Source organism: Prionailurus bengalensis, chromosome B4 (genome assembly GCF_016509475.1).
Source record: "Prionailurus bengalensis isolate Pbe53 chromosome B4, Fcat_Pben_1.1_paternal_pri, whole genome shotgun sequence".
NCBI classification, from domain to species: Eukaryota; Metazoa; Chordata; class Mammalia; order Carnivora; family Felidae; genus Prionailurus; species Prionailurus bengalensis.
Genome location: NC_057358.1, coordinates 81,071,747 through 81,094,111, shown reverse-complemented (window position 1 = coordinate 81,094,111; position 22,365 = coordinate 81,071,747). Strand labels below are relative to the sequence as shown.

At 36.9% G+C, this 22,365-nt stretch overlaps 1 protein-coding gene and 1 pseudogene across 1 annotated transcript; one reads left to right on the top strand and one right to left on the bottom strand.

The window, feature by feature from the left end:
- Positions 1-7,415: 7,415 nt before the first annotated feature.
- Positions 7,416-8,386, top strand: LOC122473623 (annotated as a pseudogene).
- A 10,981-nt stretch (positions 8,387-19,367) lies between these two features.
- Positions 19,368-20,390, bottom strand: LOC122473622 (olfactory receptor 9K2-like). The gene has a single exon (XM_043564265.1). The coding sequence runs from the start codon at positions 20,328-20,330 to the stop codon at positions 19,368-19,370; it is 963 nt and encodes a 320-aa protein (XP_043420200.1). The 5' UTR covers positions 20,331-20,390.
- Positions 20,391-22,365: the final 1,975 nt, after the last annotated feature.

Sequence of the window (22,365 nt, the reverse complement as noted above, 5' to 3'; positions counted from 1 at the left end):
AGTTATCTAAAACTGAAGTTTTAGATAAAATTAAACAATAAATTAAAATAAACAAATTTAAAATAAACAAATTATATATAAAATATATTCTTAAGAATGAATCCATTTCTTACCTTGTAAACCCTGTACTATATGTGAAATCAATCAATACTTTTTCTTCAAAAGTATGAATAGCACACCTTTGTTTAACAGGAAGTCTTCCTGTAACATGGATTGTATTTCTTCACTGTTCAGATCAGACTCCAACTGCTAAGATGAACAAATACCAAAAACAATTATAGTTTTCCCCTCTCTCTTTCCTTTTTCTTTTTTTTGAAGTTTACTGTACTTTTTCATTGATTAAGTCAACAGCCATACAGGGGATGGATCCTGAGAGAAGTTGTTTCATGAGGAGGGAAACCAGAGGGTGTGCATTCCCTCTCCAAGAATTAACAGGGGACTAAGGTCTTTCTCACCAGTAATGCATTTGTATCAGAATGCAAAAGTAAAGTGAAAGAAGAAATGATTAGAAACTCACCAGACTTTTAGAAAGTTAGAAGGGTGGAGGAGAAAGGCCAAGATGGTGGAGCAGGATGGAATTTTTTTGCATTTCTCTCCCTGAAATGCAGCTAGATCAACACCAAAACATCTTGCCAATCTAGAAAATTGATCTGAGGATTAACTCAACAATGTGCATACCTTGAATGACAGACCTCAGCAGGTAGGCAGTGCAAAGAGGTGAACTGGGGAAGAGAGAAGGCACAGAGGGTAAGGAGCTGTTTTTACTCGCAGAGAGAGGATGGAGATAAGAAGAAGAGTACTGGAAAGGCACTCCCCATGACAGCAGCTGGAAAGAAAGAAAAAGAGTGTAAACACCCATAAGGAAATAAGTAGGGGAGAAAGGAGAAGGGAGAGAGTTTGGATACCGTTAAAACCCCTATGAACAGTGGAGCACAGACTCTGAAATTTTGCAGCTCAATACTTGGCAGAGCTCTGGTGGGAAGGGAAAATGCCCAGGAACAGATAGTGAGGTCCAAGATGTCCTTAGGGCCACACGGGGAGAGGCGGTACCCATGCTGAGAGGACATTTGATAGATATTGTGAAGCCTCCCCACAAGCAAAGGTCCCAGTGGACCCCTGAGAACAGCCACATTTGCTGGTGTTGGAACAAGGGCATTAAGAAGCAGTGAATCTGGTGCCAAATGTGTGTTGTGATTTACCATAATCCCTGAAACACTGCTGCTACACAATCACACAAACTTTTTCTGAGGTGGGCTTGCACCCAGTCTAAGTCTCTGGGCATCTGCTGGGGCACGGTCCTATGATCTTTCCCAGGCACCAGCCATTGCCTGGTGAGACCCTCTCCCTAAGGGTCTGAGTGAGTCAAAGCCCCAGGGCCCACAGAGGAAGGGTTTGGAAACACAGCTCCATTTGAGATAAAACTTGGGAGGGAGGTGCCAACTGACAGGTGATGACTTGTCACAGACAGGGTAGAAGCAGAAATGGATGGAGGCCAGAGATAAAAGAGGGGTTCTTGATTGCCAGTTGGTGAGAGCATAGAATTCTGATACCAGAGACTGGGTAGCTGGGTGATGCCATTTTCACCTCCCTTGCACATGCACATACACATGTACACATAACCCAACAATCAACCCCAGTATGCTAAGCAGAGCCATATAGTGGAGAACAGAGCTGTTACACCAAGCACTGTCCAACTGCACCAATCCTGCTCTAGAGGATCACCACAAGTTCTTCTAACTGCTTAGTTTTCAGACTATAAAGTGTTTCATAGTTTGACTTCTAGGTGAAACTGGATATAATTTCAATGGTATTCCATTATGTTCATCAGTCCATCTATTCATTTCTTTTCTTTTCTTTTTTTATTCTTGAATACATAAAGAGAATAAATTTAGTTTTATTTTCTGTTTTTATAAAAAGATTTTTCTTTAAATTTTTTCTACTATATTTTTAACTTTTTTAAATTTTTTATTCTATTTTACTTTCATCATTTCATTTTATTCTATTTTATTGTATTCATGTAATTAAGTCTTCAAACATTGTCCCCTTTTTTCCATTTTCTTTTCTTTTCTTTTCTTTTCTTTCCCTTTTTCCTCTATTCTATCAATTCTTTTTTGGCAACCAGAACAAAACACACCTAGGATCTAACATCCTTTATTTGCCTTTTTTCTGTTTTTATTTATTTTTTATCTTATTAATTCTTTTTCTTCCTCCAAAATTATGAAATGAAGAAATTCACCCCAAAAGAAAGAAAAGGAAGAAATGACAGAGACTTAATCAACACAAATACAAGCAAAGATGTCTGAACCAGAATTTAGAATCATGATAATAAGAAAATTAGCTGGGGTTGAAAAAACATTGAAACTCTTTCTGCAGAGATAAAAGAAGTTAAATCTAGTCAGGATGAAATAAAAATCCTATAACTGAGATGCAATACTGAATGGATGTCACGGTGGCAAGGATCAATGAAGCAGAGCATCGAATCAGCTATATAGAAGACAAACTTATGGAGAATAATGAAGCAGAATAAAAGAGAGAGACTAAGGCAAAAAGGCACAAAATAAGAATTAGTGAACTCAGTGAGTCATTAAGAAGGAATAACATCTGAACTGTAGGGATCCCAGAAAATGAAGAGAGAGAAAAAGGGGTAGAAGGGTTAAGTGAGCAAATCTTAGCAGAAACTTTTCTAACCTGGGGAAAGAAACAGACATAAAAATCCAGGAAACAGAGAACTCCCATTAGATTAAACAAAAACCAGCCATCAACAAGGCATATCATAGTGAAATTCACAAAATACACACACAAGGAAAGAATCATGAAAGCAGCAAGGGAAAAAAGTCCTTAACCTGCAAGGGAAGACACATCAGGTTCTCAGCAGACCTATGCATGGTAACTTGGCAGGTAAGAAATGAGTGGCAGGATATATTTCATGTCAAATCAGAAAAATATGCAGCCAAAAATTCTTTATCCAGCAAGGCTGTCATTCAAAATAGGAGATAAAGAGTTCCCCAGGAAAAAAAACCCTCAAAAACTAAATTAGTGGAATTCATAACCACTAAACCAGCTCTGCAAGAAATGTTAAGGGGGACTCTCTGAGGTGAAAAAAAGTGAAACAAAACAAAAAGGCCAAAAGCAACGAAGACTAGAAAGGACCAGAAACTCCAGCTCTACAGGCAACATAATGGCAATAAATTCATATCTTTCAGTACTCACTCTAAACATCAATGGACTAAACACTCCAGTCAAAATACATAGGGTAATAGAATGGATAAGAAAACAAGATCCACCTCTATGCTGTTTACAAGAGATATGTTTTAGACCTAAAGACACATTCAGATTGAAAGTAAGGGGATGGAGAACAATCTTTCATGCTAATGGTCTCCAAAAGAAAGCTGGAGTAGCCAATCTAGATTTTAAAAGAAAGACTGTAATAAGAGATGAAGAAGTGCATTATACCATCATTAAGGGGTCTATCCACCAAGAAGACTTAACAATTGTAAACAATTATGTTGCAAATGTGAAGCACCCAGATATATAAATAAATTAATCACAAACATACAGAAACTCATTGATTATAATACCATAATAATAAGGGACTTCAACACCCCACTTATAGCAATGGACAGATCATCTAAACAGAAAATCGACAAGGAAACAATGGCTGTGAATAACACACTGGACCAAAATGGACTTAACAGATATATTCAGCACATTTCATTCTAAAGCAGAAGAATACACATTCTCTTCAAGTGCACATGGAACATTCTCCAGAATAGATCACATACTGGGACACAACTTAGCCCTTAATAAGTACTAAAAGATCAAAGATCATACCATGCATATTTTCAGACCACAACACTATGAAACTTGAAATCAACCACAAGAAAAAATTTGGAAAGATAACAAATACTTGGAGACTAAAGAACATCTTAGTAAAGAATGAATGGGCTAACTAAGAAGTTAAAGAGGAAATTGAAAAGTACGTGGAAGCCAATGAAAATGGTAACAACACAGCCCAAAACCTCTGGGACACAGCAAAGCCAGTCATAAGATGGAAGTATATATCCAGGCCTTCCTAAAGAAAGAAGAAAGGTCTCAGAGACACAACCTAACCTTGCCCTTTAAAGAGCTGGAAAAAGAACAGCAAATAAAACTCCAAACCAGCAAAAGAATGGAAATAATAAAGATTAGAGCAGAAATCAATTCTAGCAAAATTAAAAAAACAAACAAACAGTAGAACGGATCAATGAAACCAGGAGCTAGTTCTTTGAAAGAATTAACAAAATTGATAAGCCCCTAGCCAGATGGACCAAAAAGAAAAAGGAAAGTACCTAAATAAATAAAATCAAGATTGAAAGAGAAGAGCTCACACCCAACACAGCAGAAATACAAACAATAATAATAGAATATCGTGAGCAATTATATGCCAATAAAATGGGCAATCTGGAAGAAATGTACAAATTCCTACAAACATATAAACTACCAAACTGAAACAGGGAAAAATAGAAAATTTGAACAGACCCATAACCAATAAAAGAATTGAATTAGTAATCAAAAATCTCCATAAAACAAGAGTCCGAGGCTGGATAGCTTTCCAGGGGAGTTTTGCCAAACATTTAAAGAAGAGTTAACACCTATTCTCTTGAAGCTATTCCAAAAAATAGAAATGGAAGAAAAACTTCCAAACTCTTTCTATGATGCCAGCATTACCTTGATTCCAAAACCAGACAAAGACCCTACTAAAAAGGAGAAATACAAACCAATTTCACTGATGAACATGGATGCAAAAATCCTCAGCATGATATGAGCCAAACAGATCCAACAATACATTAAAAAAATTATTCACCACGACAAGTGGGATTTACACCTGGGATGAAGGGCTAGTTCAATATCCACAAAACAATCAAGGTGATACATCACATCAATAAAAGAAAAGACAGGAACTACATGATCTTCTCAATAGATGCAGAGAAAGCATTTGACAAGATAGAGCATCCTTTCTTGCTAAAAACCCTCAAGAAAGCAGGAATAGAAATATCATACCTCAAGATCATAAAAGCCATATAGAAAGACCCACCGCTAATATCCTCCTCAATGGGGGAAACTGGGAGCTTTCCCCCTAAGGTCAGGAACATGACAGAGATGTCCACTCTTTCCACTGTTATTCAACATAGTATTGGAAGTCCTAGCCTCAGCAATCAGACAACACAAAGGAATCGGCAAGGAGGAAGTCAAACTTTCATTCTTCGCAGAAACATGATACTTTATGTGGAAAACCCAAAAGATTTCACCAAAAAACTGCTAGAACTGATATAGGGACAAGGAACATAAGTAAGCTGTACTGGAAATAAATAAGTTACAGAAGTCACTTACTCCAAGGTCCCAGTTAGTAAATTTGAGAAGCAACATTGGACGTTCCTTTACTTAAATCTAAACCCATGCTAATCACCTCAGTATTTAAAAGTCCTCAAGTTTTTCTGATTTTGCGTATTCAAATATCATGAAATATATATCTATATGAGTAATATTAATTGCTATTTGCCAAATGCAGAACATTGTGCTGAATTTATTATGGAGGACAAGTTGCAGTGTGATCTTAAGGAAGGACTTATTAATATTTAATATGAATATTAAAATGTAATCATAGCTACCATCCTTGAAAGCAGGATATATGCAGACGTGGTTTTTTTAAGATTTTTTTAAATGTTTATTTATATTTGAGAGACAGAGACAGTGCATGAGCAGGGGAGGGGAGAGAGAGAAAGACAGATACAGAATCTGAAGCAGGCTCCAAACTCTGAGCTGTCAGCACAGAGCCCAGGGCGGGGCTCAAACTCATGGACTTTGAGATCATAACATGAGCTGAAGTTGGATGCTAAACCAACTAGGCCACCCAAGCTCCCCTATGAAGAAATGTTTTAACTTACATTGAAAATGGGAGAATTTATTTGGAAAGAAGAAAATTTAACTGAATTCTGAAGCACAAATAGACATAAGTCAGGTAAAGGAACTAGAAGGGCTTATTTAACAAAGTGGAACTGTGCTGTGATTAAGAATGCACGGATTCTGGGGGCACCTGGGTGGTTCAGTCAGTTAAGTGCCCGACTTCAGCTCAGGTCATGATCTCAGTGGTTTGTGAGTTTGGCCCAGGTCGGGCTCTGTGCTGACAGCTCAGAGCCTGGAACCTGCTTCGAATTCTGTGACTTCCACTCTGCCTCTCCCCTGCTTTTGCTCTGTCTCTGTCTCTCAGAAAATGAATAAATGTTAAAAAAAAATTAAAAAAGAATGCATGGATTCTGGAGTCAAGTTTTTACACTACAAATTCTGATTCTTTCCTAGTAGATGGTATCAACAGACTTTATTTCTCTGTATCTCAGTTCCCCATCTGTAAACTAGGGAATATCATAGGACTCACCTCATATTAGGTTGTATGGATTAAATGAGCTACTGTAAAAGCATTTAGAAAAGTGGCTGGCATATCAAAAGTACAACTTTATTGTTTTTGTTATTATTATTATTATTTAGGCAGAATCAAGCACATGGAGCCTTGAGAGGACAGAAAAGTTAACATATTTTTATTACAAGCAGTTCAAATCCTCAGCTGAGCTGTGTAGTAAATGAGGCATGACACCTATGAAAGTCGTATCCAAGGTGAATCAGAATGAGGTCAACAACCCCTTATATGTATCTTTTGTTCAGTATTTTCCTCTAAAGTAACACTTCCATCTAGACTATCAGGAGGCCTCTTCCTAAAAAAATTCTGGACTGCGAGCTGAGGTAATGCAGGGAAATTATCTTTATGAAAGGGCTATGGACGCCCATCTGGGAGAGACATCTCAGCACATCAGTCCGATAACACTTGCATTTATTTGTGCACAACTTTGATCTTAGTGAGTAAAAACCTTACATCAGAATTCAAAGGTTCCATTACCTACAAAAAGTATTTGCACCTCTTAAGTAATTTTTATTTAAGGTCAGTCAGATTCTTTAGATGTGTTTACACGTAATATAAGCTAAGGCCTCGGAGTTGAGATTTCCTAAGTGAGGGTACTGAATCTGCTCATATCTCCAAATGCAGACATTGTAATTCCTTCCCAAATGTCAACTATTAAATTATTTGTGTTCCCTTCCAATAACCTCTTCATGACAATGAACTTATTGCATAAATTGGGAGTCAGAAACATACACAGAAGTGATACTTGCAAATGGGAGAGGCACTTGGGTGGAAGGAAACTGCATTAGATTCAAGGGAAAACATCTAATCCACCATTGCAGAAAGAAGGACATAAAACTAACATTTTGATTCATCCTCAGCTGCAAAGGCTTAAATTGAAGTCACAGTAATTTTATAAAGTTAACAAGAATAATGATTATACAATAGTTTTGTAAGCCTAATTCTGCAATGGTTATTTGTAACTATGTTCAAGCACCAGAGTTCACTTGTTTTTCCTTGGGCCTCTCAGCAGGTTTCTGCCATTGGTGACAGAGGAACAATGACTCTGAAGTAACTAACTTCATTCTTGTAGGGTTCAGAGTCCACCCAGAGCTCCACATTCTCCTCTTCCTGATCTTTCTGCTTGTGTATGCCATGATCCTCCTAGGGAATGTTGGGATGATGACCATTATTATGACCGATCCCCGGCTGAACACACCGATGTATTTCTTCCTGGGCAACCTGTCCTTCATTGATCTCTTCTATTCGTCTGTTATTGCACCCAAGGCCATGATCAACTTCTGGTCTGAGAGCAAGTCCATCTCTTTTGCAGGCTGTGTGACCCAGCTCTTTCTCTTTGCCCTCTTCATCGTGGCGAAGGGATTTCTCCTGGCAGCCATGGCCTATGACCGCTTCATTGCCATCTGCAACCCACTCCTCTACTCTGTCCAGATGTCAGCACGTCTCTGCACGCAGTTGGTGGCTGGTTCCTATTTATGTGGCTGTATCAGCTCAGTTCTTCAGACCAGTATGACATTTACTCTGTTCTTTTGTGGTTCTCGGGCCATTGACCACTTTTACTGTGACACTCGCCCACTTGAGAGGATATCTTGCTCTGACCTCTTCATCTCTAGAATCATTTCCTTTTCCTTATGCAGCATCATCATCTTGCCTACCATCATAGTTATTATTATTTCTTACTTGTATATTGTGTCCACCGTTCTCAAGATACGTTCCTCTGAGGGACGTAAGAAAGCATTCTCCACTTGCAGCTCACACCTGGGAGTCGTGAGTGTGCTGTACGGTGCTGTGTTTTTTATGTATCTCACTCCTGACAGATTTCCTGAGCTGAGTAAAGTGGCCTCGTTATGTTACACCCTAGTCACTCCCATGTTGAATCCTTTGACTTACTCCCTGAGAAACAAAGATGTCAAAGAAGCTCTAAAAAACTTCTAGAGAAGAAAAATCCTATTCTTTGGTTACTGTTTTTTTCCTCCATTGATTTTGTTGCTATTTCTGTCATACTCCTTATACCCATTAATGAAAGTTATTCAATTAAACATTATAAATACATTATTGGAACTGTTTTTCAGTGAGGTACCTGGAACATTGTTCATCTTGAACGTCTCAGATATCAGAGATGTCCTGGATGTTAGAGAGGCATTTTTCACAATGAGCCTTCCCACTATCTCAAGTAACATTCTGTTCACAGAATTGGTTTGTATTTATTTAATGACTTGCTGCTGAGCACAAATTTTATATTTAATATAGTGTATAAACAATGTTTTGTGAGCAGTTTGTTTTGGAATTTCTCCTTGCTTCATAACATAATCACTAATATTGACAAGGATGTCCAACTTATTTTAAAAAATAATGTTTTCCAATTATATAACTACCTTGTTTTAGCACGTTATATAGTTACTGAATATTCATTTTGAATCAAATATCTGATATGCATTATATCAAGAAGAAATAATAATAATAAATAAATAATAAGTAATCTTTGGTATAAAGATTAATTTGGAATTTTTTATATCAAATGATCAGGCATTGTAGAGTGTTCTGAGACACTACTAGTTGCTAAATCCTAATATAAAGAAAGAAAGTGGTAGATAGTGACCTGGAAACATTTTTGAGCAATCATTGCCTCAATTGGGGTTTTTGTACATTGTTTTCCTATGTTAATTATTGTGAAGAATATTTAATAAAGGTATAGAGCAAGTTGGCATTAACATAGTGTGTTATCCAAAACTTACTCATCTTTGCTTTGAATATTTATATATTTGATTAATACATTGACAGTGTAATATGTCTTGTGGTATGCTCAGGTATAAATAACAGTATTCCTTAGGAAACTTACAATTCAGTGTGAGAATCATATCCTTGAATTCACAAGCAATCCAAATCCACAGATTTTTATGCCAAAGATAAACATACAGATTACAAAGTGGGGTGCCTGAGAGTGTGTCCTGGCAATCAGGGAAAGTCTTCAGTCTGTATTGAAGATCTGTTTAAAGGGAATAAGATTGGAGTCAGTATACTGCTATATCAGTTCATGTCATTGATGTGGGCTTGAAATATAGTAATATAATCGGGAAAAAAAAAAGGTGATTTGAAAAATTGGGGGTTAGAGACCTATTACCTGCTTAGTATGAGGGGAGTACACCAAGGAAGTGTATCTCACCATTTTTGGTCTTGTATGATGTTTTTGGTGATGTTACCAATAGATAAAAAGTAAAGGAACTCTTAGCAAACTAGGAATAGAAGGGCATTTCCTTAACTTGAAAAAGAACATCTATAAAAACCTACAGCTGAGATTATATTTAATGCTGATGAAATAAAACTTTCTCAATAAGATAGGAATCAGGCAAAGATGTCCCCGCTCACCATATCTCTTCAGCACCCTTTTTGGGTGTCTTAGATAATGTAATAGACAAAAAGGACTTAAAAGGGCTGAATGATGTCTCTCCAAATTCATATGTTGAAGCCCTGACCCCCAATATCTCAGTATGTGACTATATTAGGAGATAGAGCCTTCAGAGAAATAATCTAAATAAGGCTATTACAGCCGGGTTCTAATACAGTCTGGCTGGTGTGTTTATAAGGAAATATTAGGAGACACAAAGAGACATTAGAGGTGCATATGCACTCAGAGACAACCATGTGAAGAGGGAGCAAAAGGGCAGACATCTGCAAGTCAAGGACAGAAGCTTAAGAATATTTACTTAGGGCACCTTGATTCTGGGCTTCCAATCTTCACCACTGGGAGAAAAAAAATTGGTGTTTAAGGCATCCCGTGTGTGGTATTTTGTTATGGCAGCCCTAGCAAAATACTATAAAGCATTATACGCAACGAAAGGAAGAATAAATTGATCTTTGTTCACAGGTGATTGTTGTCTATGTAGAAAACCTGAAAGAATTGCCCAAACAACCTCCTAAAACTAATAGGAAATATAGGAGTGTTGCAGGATATATGGTTACTATACAAAAGTTAATTGCTTTCCATATACCAGCAATGAGAAAGTAGAATTTAAAATTAAAACACAATACTATTTATATTATCACTTTTCCTAATAATATACTTAGGTATAAATCTCACAAAATATGTATAAGATCTCTAGAATGAAAGATATAAAATTATAATGGAAGAAATCAAAGAAGACCTATATAAATGGAGAACCATTGATTGTTCATGGAGAGGAAGACAGTATTGTCAATATGTCATTTCTTCCCAACTTGCTCTATACATTCAATCCAATCTCAATCAAAACTCTATCAAGTAATTTTTTTGTTATTGACAAACTTCAGATATTAACATGAAGTTATATGAAAAGGTAAAAAGCCACAATAACCAACACAATATTGAAAGAGAAGAGCAGCATGGGAGGACTGATATTAAACAATTTCAATTCTGCAAAACAATACAGCTACACTAATCCATACAGTGTGGTATTATTGGTGAAAGAATAAACAAATGGATCAATTGAATCCAATAGAGAAACTAAAAATAGATCCTCATCGATAGAATCAGCTGATCTTCAAAAAAGGAGGAAAGCAAAGGTAATACAATGAAGAAAAGACAGGATGTTCAATAGAGTGCTGAAATACCTGGACACCCACATGCAAAACTGTGAGCATAGACATAGACGTTACAACATTCACAAAAATTAACTCGAAGAAGTCATAAACTTAAGTGTAAAACACAAAATTACAAAACCCTTAGAAGATAACATGGGAGAAATCTAGATGATTTTGTGTTTGGTGATGTCTTTTTAGATATAAGACCAGGGCACAATCCATGAAGCATAATTGATAAGTTGAAATTCACTAAAATTAAAAACTTCTGCTCTGTGAAACACACGTTTAGCAATTAAGAAGAAAAGACATAGTCTCAGGGAAAATATGTAGAAAAGATATATTTAATAAAGGTTATGCAAAAATGCAATGAGCACTTAATACTCAAGTATAAGAAAACAAACAACCCTATTAAAAAGTAGACACTGACCTTAACAGACACCGCTCAAGGAAGATATGCAGGTGGCAGATAAACATAGGAAAACGTGTTCTATACCATATACAGTGAGGGAATGTCATGTAAAACAACAATGGGATACCACTATGCACCTATCAGAATAACCAAAATGCAGAATGCTGACAACATCAAATCATTGCATGTGGAGCGACAGGAACACTTAAGCATCACTAGTGGGTAATGCAAAATAGTACAGCCACTTTGGAAGACAGTTTGGCAGTTTCTCACAAAACTAAACACACTATTACTGATCTATGATCTAGCAAGTATGTTGCTTGGTATTTATTCAAAGGAGCTGAAAATTTAGGTCTGTACCAAAACCAGCACATGGGAGTTTACAGCAGGTTTATTCATAAGTGTCAAAATATGCAAGCAACCAAGATTTCCTTCAGTAAGTGACTAGATAAATAAACTATGGTATATTCAGGGAACAAAATATTATTTAGTGCAAAAAACAATGAACTCTCAAGCTGCAAAAAGACCAGGAGGAATCTTAAATACTTATTACTGAGTGAAAGAAGCCACTCTGAAAAGAATACCTATGTGTGGTCCAAATATGGCATTCTCAAAAAGGCAAAACTATAGAGTGAGAAAGAAGATAAGTGGTTGCTAGGGCTGTGGATTGGGGAAGGGATGAACACCAGAGCAGAAAAGATTTTTTAGGACAAAAGATTGTATGGTTCCATCATTATGGATACGTGTCATTTATATTCGTCCAAACCCATATGATACCAAGGGTGAACCCTTAAGCAAACTGGATTTTTGAGGATAATAGGTGTCATTATAGGTTCATCAATTGTCATAAACATACCAATCTGGTGGGGAATGTTGGCAATGGTAGAAGGTATGCATGTGTGGGGGCAGGAGACATCAGGTAAATCTCTCTACCTTAAACTTTTCTAAAAAATTGAAGTCTTAATTAAAAAGAAACAAAAAGAAAGAAGAGTAAACTACTACCACTACACTCTATTACAATGGCCAAAATAAAAACTACTGATGCCACCAAACGCTGGCAAGGATGCGGAGGAACAGTAATCCTCAGTCATTGCTATGGTGAATGCAAAATGGTACAACTAATTTGGAATAAAGTTTTTCAATTTCATACAAAACTAAACATACTCTTACTCTTACTATACATATTCTTACTATACAATCCAGCAATTGTCCTCCATGATATTTACTCAAACAAGTTGAAAACTCTCATGTCCACACAAGATCCTGCACATGAATGTGTCTAGCGGCTTTATTCATAATTGCAAAAACATGGAAATAATGAAAATGTCCTTTGGCAGGTAATGAATACTAAACTGTGATATATCTAGACAATAGAATAATATTCAGAGGTAAAAAGAAATGAGCTAAGGGACCCCTGGTTGGCCCATTCCGTTAAGCATACAACTCTTGATTTTGCCTCAGGTCATGATCTCAGGGTCCTGGGATCAAACTGCCTCAGGCTCCATGATGGGTGGGAAGCCTGCTTAACATTCACTCTCTCTCTCCCTCTGCTCCTCCCCCACTCATGCCCTCTCTCTCTTTCTCTCTCTCTCTCTCAAAAATAAAATAAATAAGGTAAAAAAAAAAGAAAAAGAAAAGAAACGAGCTAACTCTTTCAAGCTGTGAAAGGACATGTAAATGTGGCTGTAAATGCATGTTATCAAATGAAAGAAGCCAATCTGAAACGGTACATGCTGCATGATTCCCACTATACAACATCTTTCAGTCATTGTACCTTTAAACTCCAGAATGTGTTTTTGAAATAATTTTTCTATTTTTGTCATTTTTTTCTGTTTTGGTTTTTTTGACTGTATTATTCAAATCTATTTGCTCTGAGAAACCCTTTGTGTCCCTTCCAGAGGCACAAGCTTAAGCTTGTGCATACTCTTGGATGACAGTGGTTTTATTGAGGCTAGCTTCTGCTGTGTCCTCCCATGATCATTTTGTTGAGTGATGTGCTTCTGTAGGTTTTCCACTGAGCACAGAGACTCCAGGAATTCTCCTTGTTCTATTGTTTTGAAAACATTGTGGGACGTCTATTTCTCCATTGTCTGATCCAATTTTTTTGCCCCCTCTGCAAGGATGGTCTTTAAAGCCAGTCTTAGAGGTTTGCACTAATCCCAGAAGGGCCTTCTTAGCTGTCTCCTTCCCTGGTTCTCTCTAATATACATCTAGTTGGTCTACACTTAGATTTTTGCTCTCATGGAGCTACCAGCCTCCTCTTAATGTCTTATCACCAAATGTGCATTGTGTTTGAGAGTCACTTAAGCTAGAATTTTCCCACACTTTGCTCAAAATAAAGTCAGTTCACTTGAGGAGAGTTTGGAGCCTCTGTTATTACTGCCTGCCTTTCATTCCAGGTAAAACCTGTGTTCAACTGTTCTGGAACTGGAACAGGAGCATGACCAGTTCTGTCACAGTGACACCCTGGTTTATGAGCAGGTTTCCACTGAGGTCAGTAACCTATGGTCTTCTAAGCTTATCTCTCTTGGCAAAAAACCTCTATCCTTTGAACTGACTCAGTTGAAGTTGAGCCCTATAATTCTTGGCCTATCATGCTTGGGGTAGACCTTCTATCATATGAATAGATACTGGGTAGAGGTAGAGATCTCTAGACGTTTAACCTACTATTGCCTTGAGTGGAGCTTCTGCAGCATGGAGCTGGAAGGGGTAAGAAATGTTTTCAGACTGCCACTCTCAAGGTGATAGGGTAGCCCTTGACTGGGATCTAGGGGAAGAGGAGTCTGCACTTGCCTGTGTGCTTCCTATCATGCTGGGCTGGGAGAAGGGGGAGACAGAGTAGGCCCTGGTTCAAATACATGTCAAGTAAATGTTCATATTGACTTTATTCACAATATCTAATCAATTGCCCATCAATTTAAGAGTGCATAAACAAAATTTGGTGTACACATGCAACTAAAGATGGAATGCTACTGACCAATAAAAAGAGTGAATTACTTCTACACATGACAAAAGGAATAAATTCAAATTCATTTCACTCACTTAAAGAAGCCTTCCAGGAAAGAGTGCATATCACATGCAAGTTAAATAGGTAGATAAATAGATGGATGTGCAAAAAAAAAAAAAAAATCAGATCACTGGTTATCTGGGAATGGGATTGGAAGGAGGCATGACTTAAATAGGGGCATGATAAATCTTTCTGAGGTGATAGAAAACTTCTGTATCTTGGGGTTCCTGGCTGGTCCAATAGGAAGAGCAGGTGATTCTTGATCTCAGGGTCATCAGTTCAAACCCCATGTTCTGTGTAGATATTACTTATAAACTTTAAAATAAAAGTTAGGGATCTTAGTCTGGTGAGGGTTTCACTGATGTATAAAACTGCCAAAATTCAGAATTGTATACTCTGATGGAATACAGTTTATTTTATACCAACTGTTTCTCAATACAGTGGTTGAAGAAAGAATTGGTCAGATCTTGTATTTTAGGTTGAAGGAGTTACATTTTATAGCAATGACTCAGAGATGTTGCTTTCTCTCTCTCTCTCTCTCTCTCTCTCTCTCTCTCTCTCTTTCTCTCTCTCTCTTTCTCTCTCTTTTTTTTGGGGGGGGGGTGGATTGAAGTTTTAATTTTGGCCAAAAGCAGGAAACTACTGAACATAGAAGATGTTTATTATATAAAAAATCTCAGTGATAAAAGTAGGCTCAAACCTTTTACTATAATTGTTAGCATAGCAGGTGTGGAGTGAGGATTCACTACCATCAACACTATCATTTATATTAAGAAAACTTTACTAGTTATTGACAGACTATCAGGTATAATTATACATTTAATGGGAAGTCATCAGAGGAGTTTGAAGACGTGCCTTATGTACATAAAGATTTAGACAAGAGGGTGGGTGAAATAGGCGAAAGGGATTAAGAGTACACTTATCATGGGGCGCCTGGGTGGCTCAGTCCGGTGAGAGTCCGACTTCAGCTCAGGTCATGGTCTTGAAGTTTGTGAATTCGAGCCCTGCATCGGGCTCTGTGTTAACAAACAGCTCAGAGCCTGGAGCCTGCTTCAGATTCTGTATCTCTCTCTCTCTCTCCCCCTCCCCTGCTCATGCTCCACCTCTCTCTGTCTCTCAAAAATAAATAAATGTTAAAAAAATAAATAAATAAAATTTAAAAGAGTACACTTATCATGATGAGCACTGATAAGGATGTATGGAAGTGTTGAATCACTCTGTTGTACACCTGAAACTAATATAACACTGTATGTTAACTCTACTGGAATTAAAATAAAACCTTAATAAAAAATCATGTAATCCCAAAATTAAAATATTAGCTATAAATATTAAAATAATTTTGTACATGACTTGTGCTACAACTTTGATTTGTTTATAAGTGGTCCTATAATGCATATATCATATTCAAAGAATTACATATACATATATGTTTGTACATTTCTGTATCTATTTTGATTCATTTATATTAGCATACTAGTTACTATTATTATCATTATTATTCAATATATCCCTGCTTTAAGAACTTAACACTGTACAGCACATGCATCCTCCTTGAATCCAAAGAAAAAGGAGAAGAGTAATTTCCTAACAGAAGAGAGAACAGAATATAAGAATGCAATTCTTATAGCAACACAGACATTTCTTGACATCAGGAAAAGGGAAAAGGTCGGAATTAAAAAATTATTGTACATACCTTGTCACGGTGAGGTCTGTTAGCTTCTACATCAACCTGAGGATTTTCTTCTGAGTCAGCTGCATGACATTGGGCGTATATTGTTCTAGGTTCAGTTTTACATCCAGTGATCTTTCTTGGTGTTCGTCTGATGTGTGTGTGTGTGTGTGTGTGTGTGTGTGTGTGTCTGGGTGAGAGAAAGAGACAGAGACAAAGGCAGAGACAGAGATGGAGACAGAGGGACGGAGACAGAGAGACCACGGTAATGTTTGTACATATGTGCGTGTGAGTCCGATGGTGGTTGTGGGGTGCAGCATATGGTGAGTATAAAGGAACATTGTTCTCCTAACAGTCAACCCTATTGTTAGGTTCTTTTTCTCAGTTTGGTAAATCATTACTCATTTCCAATAGATGATGATTCAAAGGATGAGGAGCCTCTTTCTTTGTAGGCTCATTCCATTATAGGACCTGAATGTTGTCACAAGTGATTCTGCACTTTACTCATGGGGAAGGGTTAGTAAAATGTGCCTCTCTCATCCTAAACATCTTTCTTCCTCATCTCAGGAAAGAGACAAGACACCATCTTTTTAAAAAAATTTTTTTAATGTTTAATTATTATTGAGAGACAGAGAGAGACAGGGCATAAGCTTGGGAGGGGCAGAGAGAGGGGGAGACACAGAATCTGAAAGAGGTTCCAGGCTCTCAGCTGTTAGCACAGAGCCCAACGCGGGGCTCGAACTCACAAACCCAGCGAGATCATGACCTGAGCCGAAGTCAGACGCTTAACTGACTGAGCCACCCAGGCACCCCGAGACAAGACACCATCTTGGCACAGTGACCATTTATCTAAAAATCTTCATCAAGGTTTTCTACCTAGTAAGACCTCTATTTTCCCTAGTAATCTGCATTTTTTAAAAATCTGGGCATAAGAGATGCATATGTTAAATTATAAAGACGATACCTAGAGAAAGACATGGGCATAGAGATGACTAGATACAGCATTTGATGGTTAGATTCTATTTTGCATTTAATTGGGGGATGGGCTAGATGGGTAATGGGCATTAAGGAGGGCACTTGTGATGAGCACTGGGCGAGTCACTGAATTCTACTCCTGAAACCAATATTGCCCTATATGTTGGCTAGCTAAAATGTACATTACAAAAAACACTAATTAGAAAAAAAAATAATTGGGGCTTCTGTTGCCTTTTTGGTCATTTTACAGTCTTTTCCTTTAATTTTCTACAGAGAGAAAGGTAAAGACTGAAATAACTAGTAAACTTTTCTCAATCTCTGTGTATGGAAATGAAAGCAGATACACTTGGAGACCTGGGGACACTTCATGGCACAGAGTAAAGAGAAAGGGGCAGAGAAAGTTAGTGTCTTCCTCTCTCAGACGTAACATGAATAGTGTTGAGAGCAAGAGGAAAAGACAAATCTGATGTGGATTTAACAAACATGAAATTTACATAATGCAATCATTCAAGTGACTCTATGGTGGAGATTCTCTTATACACCCCATTTTTCAGGAGGAAATAACAATGTGGAGATACTATGTAACTTACCTGAAGCTGCAGGGGCAAAAACAGAATTTGAAAGCTCTGACACCTGAGCTTATTTTCTTAACTCTTCCCGATGAACTATTCTTACCCTTATATTTCCTTCCTCATTATGAGGTAGCATTTCTCCAGCACAGATGCTCAGACATTAGAGTCATTATTCACTTCTAGGTTATTCTCATGTGATCAACCAGCAATCAGTATTCAGCTTACTTTACCTTCCATTCTAAAGGTCATCTTTCGGGGCGCCTGGGTGGCGTAGTCGGTTAAGCATCTGACTTCAGCCAGGTCACGATCTCGCGGTCTGTGAGTTCGAGCCCCGCATCAGGCTCTGGGCTGACAGCTCAGAGCCTGGAGCCTGTTTCCGGTTCTGTGTCTCCCTCTCTCTCTGCCCCTCGCCCGTTCATGCTCTGTCTCTCTCTGTCCCAAAAAATAAATAAACTTTGAAAAAAAAATTAAAAAAAAAATAAATAAAGGTCATCTTTCTTCACTGTCCCTAATAAGACTCCCTCCATTAGAGCCACCATAACCTCTTGGATGACCACACACTTTCTGGGATTACCGTCTTTCTCCCAAAGAGCACTTATCTTCCTCAAAGCTACCAGTATTATTTTCATATAATGACAATTTCAATACAATACTGTCTTTCTAAAAATCCCCAATGCTTACCCCCGTCTACAGAATAAAGGTTAGCTTTCTTGGCCTGACATATAGGTCTGTATGATTTCCATGAATTTCCCTTTAAGTTTCATGCTTCACTCTTTGTCTTGTGTGTTACAAATCACTTATAAACCACATGAAGTTCACCATCAAGTTATTTTCTCCGTGTGCACAGAAAGCTATTTATTTCACTTGGCTTAATGCTATTTGCTTTAAAATGTGCTTAGGAAGAGTTCTTTGACCATAGAAGCACTCACCTTTAGAGACTACACTTTCTTTGTATTTTCCATAAATGTCTTTTTCACTGGACTAACATATGGCAGTTTAGTTCTCTATAGCTATTTTCCCTTGATTTGATGGTGAGCTAGGACTGAAATTATTCATACATAGGAAACTTCATAGGACAAGAAGTCATCAAAATTCAATAATTATCAATGTGATGAATTAACTCTTACTAGACCATATATAACAAAAAATGAATTGTCTTTATTTTTGGTTCAGTTTCATTACAGTTGTCTTACTCTAAGTCAGAAAAACTATTTAATAAGTGTGTCAATCATTCCACCCCTACATAATGGAGAGTGGCTCATATGTCACCTTTAGGGGCCTGTACACTCTACAGAGTATCTGTTTCTCTCACTCAGCACTCGGAAAGGTTTTTTTTTTTTTCAGTAAATCTGATATTTTGACCTGTCTTATTACATCAGATTTTGTTACATCTACTGATTATATACACTATATAACATTTGTTACTGACTCAAGATAGACAATACATCCCAACATCATCCTTAGAGAGCCAGCAGCAAACTTGGAATATATCCTTAAAATCAAATTACGTGGCAATCATTGTCTTTACTCAAATGAAGATGAAGTATGGAGAAAGCCATTCCATCCCAAAATCAACAGCTAGGCAAAATATAGACCAAATGTATTCTTCAGCTATAAGTACAAGGGATTTAAATAAATAAACTTTCTAAACTTAAATATTTCAAAATCATTGGTGCATTCTTTGTGTCAATGCCTCCCTAGACTGTCACAATACCCATGTCTTTCAATTATGTCACTGTTAATATAGAATTAAATAAAAGTATTTTTTTCCCTAGAATCTTTCTCAAAGCTTCTTTGACATCTTTGTTTCTCAGGGAGTAAATCAAAGGATTCAGCATGGGAGTGACTAGGGTGTAACATAATGAGGCCACTTTACTCAGCTCAGGAAATCTATCAGGGATGAAATACATAAAAATCACAGCACCATACAACACACTCACGACTCCCAGGTGTGAACTGCAAGTGGAGAAGGCTTTCTTACGTCCCTCAGAGGATTTTATCTTTAAAACCGTGGACACAATATACATATAAGACACAATAATGACAATTATGGTAGGCAAAATAATAATGCTGCATAAGAAAAAAGAAACCACCTTAAGAAAGTAGATATCAGAACAAGAAATCCTTTGAAGTGGACGGTAATCACAGTAAAAGTGGTCGATGGCTCGGGAAGCACAAAAGGACAAAGTAAATGTCACACTGGTCAAAAGAATTGAGCTAAAGCAGCCACAAATATAGGAACCAGCCACCAACTGCGTGCAGAGATGTGCTGTCATCTGGACAGAGTAGAGGAGTGGGTTGCAGATGGCAATGAAGCGATCGTAGGCCATGGCTGCCAGGAGAAATCCCTCCGCCACGATGAAGAGGGCAAAGAGAAAGAGCTGGGTCACACAACCTGCAAAGGAGATGGACTTGCTCTCAGACCAGAAGTTGATCATGGCTTTGGGTGCAATAACAGACGAATAGAAGAGATCAATGAAGGACAGGTTGCCTAGGAAGAAATACATCGGTGTGTTCAGCCGGGGATCAGTCATAATAATGGTCATCATCCCAACATTCCCTAGAAGGATCATGGCATACACAAACAGAAAGATCAGGAAGAGGAGAATGTGGAGCTCAGAGCGGACCCTGAAGCCTACAAGGATGAAGTCAGTCACTTCCGAGTGATTGTTTGTTCCCCTGTCACTCATGGCAGAAACCTGCTGAAAGGCACAAGGAAGAACAAACAAATGAAATCCGGGCTTTGTTTCTAGTAACACAAACACTTTCTTAAGTGTAGACTAAATTAGTTATATCTTAATTAAATATTGCATATAAAACCATGTTAACGTCATAAGGAATCAGGAATTTGAACTATATAATACTAAGTCCATAAGACTGTTATAATATTAAGCAGTGAAAGAAGTTAAAGGTTATTGTATTTCAGATCATAATTTTGCTGAGTATTTACCAAGGAAGTAATTTAATATATTGTCCAATGTTCGTCACGTTTTGAGTTTCTATTCCTAATGTATTTATCGTTAAATAATTATCTTTACCTAAAATAAGAATATAATCTAAAATACAAAGAATACATATAATCTGTATGATAGTGCCATAGCCATCATGATTGCCTATCAGTGTCTGAATCATTAAAAACAGTAACAAACATATTTAGAAATATTTTTGCCTTCTTTTACCTCTATCTATTTGAATTCCATTATTACTGTGCCAACTCTGAAAATAGAATAAAAAGTGATTAGTTATCGGTATGTTAAAATTAATAACATCAAAGCAATCAGTAAGCCTAGATAGCATTTCTAAAGCTCTTTCCAAATCTCAGGTCAAGGATATTCTTCCCAAATAAATGCATTTTATTGCCTCATTGTATATATTTTATTTCCATTAGTAGTTCTGTGATTTCATATATTACATATTAGCCATTTTCTTTGAAGCAGAGAAAGAAGCTGATAAACATTCCAATCTTCACATGACAATGAATAACTTTTTATCAAAGCTGCATCAATTCAAGGACTCTCACTCTTCAGTCAGGGCCAACAGCCTTAAGGAATATATATATTAAGGAGAGTTCCTTTCTTGTATTCTATTATGCCTTATATATCTTAATATAAGGACAATGGGATAACCGTGGATATTTGAGTACCATAACAACCTTGGGTCTCCAGAGTCCATGATTACTCAGTAAAATATCAATAGTACTTACTTTATTTCTGATACCTCTCTTCAGGAGTTTTCCACATTGAGGTTTTGCTCATCCTCTGTGATGGATTCCATTGGGAGAGGAGTAATCATAAAGTCAATTATGGGGACAGAAGTGCAGGCTCAAGGGCTGTTGTCCATGAGGACTGCAGTAACCTCAGACATAAGCAAATAATCTAATAATAGCCCAAACATAAGGAGCTTTCCTTCTCTGGTTGCGTGTATCCTTTGAGGGCTTTCTCTGGACTTTATTTTCTTCATTCATAAGGAAAAATGTTCTGATAATTATCCTAGCATACTTACTGATAAGCATAAGGAAACAGATTTAAATGTTTGTGATATATAAGTTTAAAACAAATGAATATATTAAATTATCATAAGTTATATTTGCTATGCTTTAAAAAAAGGTAGAAATTAACTCCACATAATGATTTACCTGTATTTCCTGACGTCAATGTATTTCATGATATGACAAATGCCCTCGAAGTCACAAAATCAGATAAAGTTTTGCTAATCTAAGCTTTCTTATGTGTAAATACTAAATAGTTTGAAAATATAGTGGAAGGAATGATAATATTAAAAAAATATTTTTTAAATTCTTAGTAAGAATATGTATAAAAGATCATGATCTGTATTTAAAAATCCTTAATAATTATATGTGACTAAAGAGTACAATAAAACCAGAGACATAATACTCTATTTAATGTAACTAATATTGTTTGGATGCCATTTTCCCGGAATATTTCCATAAGTTAATTATAATTCTATTTTTAGAAAATATCTTTTTTATTTAAAAATTATTTCTAGAATTATCTGGAACTTTTTTAGTGTGTAGATAGCAAAACATATGGGCCCAGAGCTCTTCCATATTATAACGTTGTATTAGTAGTTTTGTAAGTGTAGAAGTAAACAGTTTATTTTAAACAGGAAATGATTAATTAAGGTGAATTGAGGCCTGTGAAACTTGGAAAGACTGGAGGAACTTCTGGGTGACACTTTTATAATGACTCTAAGAGCACATAGTAA